At 46.8% G+C, this 7,609-nt stretch overlaps 1 protein-coding gene across 1 annotated transcript; it reads left to right on the top strand.

Annotated features, from left to right (window-relative positions):
• The first annotated feature begins 415 nt into the window (after positions 1–415).
• On the top strand, positions 416–1,760 carry LOC127466228 (olfactory receptor 151-like). The gene has a single exon (XM_051776846.1). It carries the CDS (start codon positions 825–827, stop codon positions 1,755–1,757), a length of 933 nt encoding a protein of 310 aa, XP_051632806.1. The 5' UTR covers positions 416–824; the 3' UTR covers positions 1,758–1,760.
• Positions 1,761–7,609: the final 5,849 nt, after the last annotated feature.

Genomic DNA, 7,609 nt, shown 5'->3' with positions numbered 1-7,609 from the left:
CAGCAAAGAGGAAGAGAAGAGGAGAAAAAGGACAATACATGTTGGAGAACACTTTTACACAAGAATTCATGCAGATTCAATGGCACAAGAGTCTGCAGTTTCAAGTCTGGGTGAAGACTGTAGAGGAATCGAATGTATATCAACAGGATGAGGAACTGAGGGAAGGTTTCAATTACAAGGGTTGGAAATATCTAATCCAGTGGCAATACCTGATCACTGTTCTCCCAGTAACACAGGTCCCAAAACGAGAATATTTAGTGACCAAAAGCAAGCTGCAGACACATTCCTGGAGTGTATTTCACCTCAGGAGCTGCAGGAGAAGAGAAATCTAAAGAAATGAATAAATTCTCTGTTACTTAATTACAAGGGTTTTTAAATGCTTTCATTTGGTGCTGAGACCTTGTATTAACTGTAGGCTTATGGTATTTGAAATGAAGTAATAGTTTGAAATACAGGAAAATTCATCAGTGTGAATAAGGGTACAGGGTTGCAACTGTGAGCAGGATATTTGTGAAGCATTTAATCTGTCCAAAAATGTCCTTGTACAGATATGGGGTTTGAAACTGGGAGGGAATCGGGTCAAAGGGGACAACCTACTTTCTATAAGGACTTAAGGAAAAAAAACTTGTAAGATCTGCTGATGCTTCTTCCAGAGATGGAAGAAGCATTTCTGTCATAGTAAGAAAAAAGTCAGCAGTTCTTCCATTTTTTTCTTTTCCATTTAAATTCAGTGCCAGCACCAGCTTTTTTACATTGATATTTACGAAGTGGGAATTGCATCAGAAATTATTTCACCCTGCTCGTGTCTCTGCAGGAATGGAAGGATGGCTGATGGGAACTGCACCAAGGTGCCCCAGTTCACCCTCGCAGGACTCACCCAACACCCACAACTGAAATTCCTCCTCTTTGGGCTCTTCCTGGGCACCTACACGCTGACATTAGTGGGGAACCTGGGCCTGATTGCCCTCATCAGGGTCAGCCCCCGCCTCCACACCCCCATGTACTTTTTCCTCAGTGCCTTGTCCTTCCTGGACATTTGCTACTCCTCCACCATCAGCCCCAGGATGCTGCTGGACCTCCCAGCAGACACCAAAGCCATTTCCTTTGCCGGCTTCCTCGCGCAGCTCTACTTCTACGCGGCGTTCTGCACGGCCGAGGTTTACCTGCTGGCAGCCATGGCCTACGACCGCTACGTGGCCGTCTCCAAGCCCCTTCTCTACGAGCTCATCATGTCCCCCGTGCTCTGCACGAGGCTGGTGGCCGGTTGTTTCCTTGTGGGGCTGCTGAGCGCGGCCGCCCACACTGGCGCGGCACTCCGGTTGTCCTTCTGCGGCCCACTGCTCATCGACGACTTCTACTGCGACGGGCCACCGCTCTTCCTCGTCGCCTCCACGGACACGCGCCTCAACGAGGCTCTGGTGTTTGTCCTGGTGGGGTTCAACATCGTTGCCACCAGCCTGCTCATCCTCGGCTCCTATGCCTGCGCCGCGGTGGCCGTGGGCAGGATGGGCCCCGGCGCGGGCCGGCGCAAGGCCTGCTCCACCTGCGCTGCCCACCTGGCAGCCCTCGGCATCTTCTACGTCTCTCTCGCCTTTAACTACATGCAGCCCAGCTCGGCCCACTTGCTGAGCAGCAAGAAAGTGGCATCTGTCTTCTCCACCATCGTAGTGCCCTTGGTGAACCCTGTGCTTTACAGCCTGAGGAACCAGGAGGTGAACAACGCCCTCAGCAGCTTCATCAGGAGGACAATGTACTGATGAAAGACTACCTTCTATTGTTTCCCTGGGTTTTTCCTCTTTAAGGAGAATGTCTCATGTAGAGGAGACTGAGGGGAGTCCTCATTGCAGTTACAACTTCCTGGGGAGGGGAAGAGGAGCGGTAGACACTGATCTCTTGTGGTGAGCAGGGACAGAACCCAAGGCAATGGCCTGAAGTTGTGTCAGGGGATGCTTTAGGTTGGATGTTAGGAAAAGGTTCTTCTCTCAGAGAGTGGCTGGGCACTGAACAGGCTCCCCAGGGCAGTGGTCACAGCACCAAGGCTGACAGAGCTCAAGGAGTGTTTGGACAATACTCTCCTGCTCATGGTGTGACATGGGAATGGTCCTGTGCAGGGCCAGCAGCTGGACTCCATGATCCTTCCCTTCCAACTCAGCATATTCTTTGATTCTGTGAGTCTGGGAGGTCTTTGAGACTGTTGCCTCCAAGAGCATTTGGGACGTTGTTACGGCAGAAAAATTAATTAATCTGCTCTCAAACTCTGTCCACTAATAAAGTTGCATCACTCTTGTCTCACGTACAAACTTCTTGCCCACTTACTCGACCTTGACTCTTCCCCTCTACCTGCCATGTGATAGTCATGATGCCACTGGGCAAAACAAGGGAAAAGGTGTCCAGGAGCCAGAGACGGGGACGCTCTGGATCTTCACACACAATCACAGGATGGTGGAAATTTGATGGGACTTCTGGAGATGACCTAGTCCTGCTCAAAGCCAGGGCAACCAGACAGGCTGCCAAGGAGTGTGTCCACTCTGAATAGGTTTAACCATGGGCACCCCACAACCTTTCTGGGGTTTCAGTCTTGATTGCCTTTATGGAAATAAAGCTTTTTTTTTATGTTTCAACTGGGTTGTAGCATCATAGAATCACAGAGTGGTTTGGGTTGGCAGAGACCATAAAGATGATCTTGTTTCAACCCCCTGCCATGGGCAGGGACACTTTACACCAGACCAGCTTGCTCCAAGCCCCATCTAACCCCAGCTGTGGGCTCTGACCTGCAGGCAATGCTTTTCCAAGAGCAGCCCAGGAGGATCTTGACCTTCTTTCACACACGGACTGGCTCATGGGCAGCTCGCTGTCCCAGCAGGTCCAGCCTTTCCTGCTGCCTCCTGGGCTGCAGCACTTTGTTGAACCCCAGGAGGTCCCTCCTGACCCATTTCTCCAGCCTTTCCAGGTCTCTCAATGGCAGTACAACCTGCATGCAGTGGTTGCATTTCCCATCAAAATACTTGCAGCTACGTAAAACCATCAGTTTTCAAATATTTTAGATCTTCTGGCATCATCTTAAAACCATCACTCTCTTTGGATAACCAGAACTCTTTTCTTTCTTTTCCATTTTTGGTAGGCAATTTGACTGAAAGCTGTATTTCCAGAGTGTTTGGTGAGCATGAATTCTAATGTGCAACACTAAATGAAAAGTACTTTCAAAGCCAAGATAAAATATAAAGTTTTACTAATTCTCAACAAACTTATGTTATGTATCTCAATATTTTGGCTGAATCATGAAAGGATGCACTAACTCATTTGTTGGCCACCTCTAGACCCCAAGATAGTCACCGTATAACTTCATATCCTTCCCTGAATACACTTTTCTGTGTACATAAAGCACACATTAAATGAGCTGTTTAAATTCATCTTCTGAGTCTTACTTTAATGTAAGTTTTCTTCTCTAGATTCTATTAAAAACCAGAGGTGCTTTTTCCCTTTGCTTAGCTCAGCACAGAACATGAAACAGTGGCCAAGGACAGAATTTGGGGCTTTTTATTTCCTTTTGGACATTTCTTTCGATGGAGATAGACTGAATTCCATCAGATGCCCTATTGCTCAGCCTCTCCTCAGGTGTGATTCCCCAGCACCATCTCAGGATGTGGATCCCCTTGTTGTCCTTGGTGTTCCTTGACAGCTTCCAGGTCACACTGAGGAGCTCACACCACCCTCCACCCCACTGCTGATTCAGGCAGGTGCCAAGAAGTTCTCCAAGAGAAATAAGGTGCTGATGTCCCTTTCCCTCACCCAAAGGCAGAAGTGAGGAACTTCAGGCTGTGGAGAAGTTGTCACAAAGTAAAGTGCTCTTCAAGTTCTCCTTTCCTTTAACAAGGAGGAAAGTTTCCTTCTCCTTAGTGTCTGTGAACTTGTCCCCAGGGGCTTGTTAGAAGGATGAAGTAGGTCTGCCATGAGCTTCCTTAGGGGGTTTCAAGATCTTTAGAGGCTTCTTCAGGATGCCCAGAAGGGCTTGTTAAGCTGAAGACCCTTGGGTGGCTGCTCCCAGGGGAGGGCCTTCTTTTGGGGAGGGTAATTTGGGATGGAAATAGATGTAATGACTGAGCTGCTGTTGGAGTTTGGGTCTGCTGAGGCTTCCCGTGGCTCATGCTATGACTTTTGCCTCCACCTGCTGCTGGAGGAGGCCTCTTCTTGATATTTTAGTTTTGCCTTCTCTGCCCTATCTTTGACTCATGGGAAGAATGTTTTTTAAAAACTAAACACTCCTTTAGGTGTGGTGGGAGTCAGGGTTGGTCCAGGACAAGGTTGGTGTCTGGCTCTGGACAAACTTCCCTTTTCCTCTCTTACTTTGTGCTGATCATTTTTCCATTTCTCCTTGTATTTGCCCACTAAAGGCTTCATCTATCCAAGGGGTCACCTTACACTGTCCCAAAGAGATTTTTCAGGAGATGCAGACTTCCCCAGCACACAGCCCACCACGTCCAAACTCAGTTCTGGGCATCATTCAAGGTTAATTAATTAATTCATGCTCCTGGGAGGTGGCTGAAGGCTCCTGGTCTGAGATGGCACCAAACAGCAGGAATATCTGACCATCCCATTCTGACTGTTATCTTGATCCCCTTTTTCACCTGAAATATCACCAGGCTGTTGTTCTTCAGGTTAAAATGCTAAAGAAGATATTGGAGCCATTTTGAGTCTAACTCGGCTCAATTTTCAGGATCCATCTATTATTTAGTTTCACTTTTAGCTTCCACTCTCCATAACACTATTTATTATTTTCATTTCAGACAGACCAAGACTTGGACTAAAATAGGTGGCTTAACATCCACAGAAAAAAAAAAAAAAAGAGAAAAAAATACAATATATTATTAACATTAGGCCTGTTCATTTGCACAAGAAAAAGCTTTAATTTTTCCAAACTTCTTCTTCACCACCTACTTGATCCCATGCTTTTACCTTTTACCCTCATGAAACCAGAATTCTCATGTTAAAATGGCGGGGGGAAATGGAGTGCCACACAGGGATAAGAACACTTGGTTTTCCATAAGATGGTGGTTGTTTCTCAGCTGGAAACCATTCAGGAACACTCCTCTTTCCAGAGATGCTGGAATCCAAACGGAACTGGATGGAGAGATGCCTAAAGACGGATATCAGCTTGTGTGCAACTCCAAATCCTGGATGCCTTGTAAAACAGGCATCTGAATCCATGTGACCAACCTTGAATGCAATTGCCAAGCAATGAGCAGATGGGAGATTTTGATGCTTCTCCTGTCTCACAAAGCTGGAATGGTTGCAATATCAAGTCTAACTCTGCTGTGCTTCAACCCCTCCCACCCACCAAAGCCCTGTGCTCCCAAGATGAACTTTAAGGTCCCTTCCAACCCAAACCATTCCAGGATTCTCTGACCTTCAGTCAGGATAAAGAGCTGCTACCCCTTTCTGGAGCAAGGTGCTTATCCCTAAGTTTTCCTCAAAACCAAGACATGCTCTTTCCTTGTGCCCAACAGCCTGGAACACTAGAAAGAGGGAACTCTGTCAGCCAGCCACGATTTTCTTTGCCAGAGCGGGAAAAATTGAACAGAAAATACTCATCCAGATTCTGATCCTCTTTCTCTGAAGGTCTCTTTTTGGCTGCTCTCACAAATGGATACCCCTGGGCCTGTCTCTCACCACAGAGCTCTTCTCATATTCTTAGCCCTGTTGAGGGACTGCCCTGTTGGAACAGGGGGATGGAAATACAGGCAGCACCATCATCCAAACAAATGGAGGAAAAATGCATTTTTATTATGAAATCCTCCTATGAATCATCCCCTCTGCATTTACACTTGGCATTTGCCATTGAAAATCAGATACATATTTGTTCATCTTCCTCTTCCTTTCCCAAGGACTGTAAGACAGCTTTAACTTCCTCACCCAATAGTTCTTCCTTGAGTTGTTGCTGGTAGCCCTTATTAACCTGGTCAGGACTCCAGTGTAAAATGCTATTTAAATTAAAAGACTATTTACACCCAGAGCACTACTTAACCTCTTCATAAATTGGAGGGTTTCTCTTTTCCCTGCATGGATCACTGGCATTCTGTGTCAGGAGATGGTCACATCACCTTGGCTGTTAATGGGCCATTCTAAACTGCAAGAAATGTCAACAAAACAAAGTCATGGGCAGTGGATGAAACTATTGACTGATGCCCAGATATCAGAATTCAAAAATACACAGGAAACTTCAGAGCAGTGATGGGTTTAAGTGATGCTTGAATTCATTGCATCCTGGAATGGTTTGGGTTGGAAGGCACCTCAAAGATCATTGAATTCCAACCCACTCCATCAGCAGGGCCACCGACCACTAGACCAGGTTGCTCCCACCTGGCTTTGAACAATTCCAGAGATGGGGCATCCACAGCTTCTCTGGGCAACCTCTACCAGCGCCTCACCACCCTCACAGCCAACAATTCCTTCCCAATAGCCCATCTAACCCTCCCCTCTGGCACTTGAAAGCCACTCCCCCTAATTGATCAAGGGAAAGCCTGGACTTGCAAAGACTCAACTCAGCTGACTTGCACAGATGCACAAGAGCTGACTTCCTCCCCTCCCTCAGTTTCCCAGTTTGTAAAATAAGGGTTTTTTCCCTTACTCTGTAATTCCCTGACTTTTGCTGAAACTTGCAAGTTCTTGCAAGAGACTTTATTCACTGGGCTGTCAGTGATGAAATTTCATGTCAAACAGGGACTTGGAGGGTCATCAAGAGGTGACCATCTTCTGTCTCTCTTCTACTTACTACTAGAGATCTCTGATTTTTTATTTATTTTTATTTTTTTAATGAAGATTCCTGATGGATGTGGTTTGCTTTTTGAATAAAACCTGATTTAGAAGTCCTGTTTTATTTCTCACAAAACTATAAAGCCAAAGCAGTGGATCCAATGGGCCCCTTGGGACTGGGGAAAACCACAAATCCTGGTTTCATGATGGATTCTGGGAATGGTTAACTGGACTAGGTCACATCACATGCTTGTCCAGTTTAATATTCAGCTCATCCATTGCCTGTTAGCTCAAGGAATCCTGGAATCAGTCAGGTTGGAAAAGCCCTCTAAGATCAGCGAGTCCAACAGTTCCCCCAGCACTGCCAAGGCCACCACTAAACCATGGCCCCAAGTGCCACATCCACACAAGTTTGAAACCCCTTCAGCACCCTCTCAGTGAAGAAAGTTTTCCTACTATCTGATGTAAACTTCCCCTCCCAGGACAGGATTAATTTCTCCTCCTTCCCAACTTCCTTTCATTCAGCCTTCACACCTCCCTCCTGCAGCCCCAAGAGCCCTGCAGAGGAGACATTTCCTTGGAGAGGCTGCAGGAGTTCTACAGAAACAGGGAATTAAGCCCTTGAGGTGGGAGATTTCCTTGGAGATGCTTAAGAAGAGCTACATAAACAATTTTCTTCTCAGCCTTCTCTCTGCTTGCTGGGCTGGGTGTGCAGCCTTCAGTGCCCACCCATCTCCAAGCAGCCTCCAAAGCAGCTCTCGTGGGCAGGAAACATCCAGATACACCTGCTGATACAGGAAAGCAAGAAATTCAATTAGGTGGGATTATTGCACCTCCTAAGCAAGCACTGCAAGCTTTC

This window comes from Manacus candei, unplaced genomic scaffold (assembly GCF_025592945.1).
Source record: "Manacus candei isolate 608988 ecotype Guabito, Panama unplaced genomic scaffold, ASM2559294v1 h1tg000009l, whole genome shotgun sequence".
In the NCBI taxonomy this organism is placed as follows: domain Eukaryota; kingdom Metazoa; phylum Chordata; class Aves; order Passeriformes; family Pipridae; genus Manacus; species Manacus candei.
This window is presented reverse-complemented; position numbering and strand designations above follow the sequence as displayed.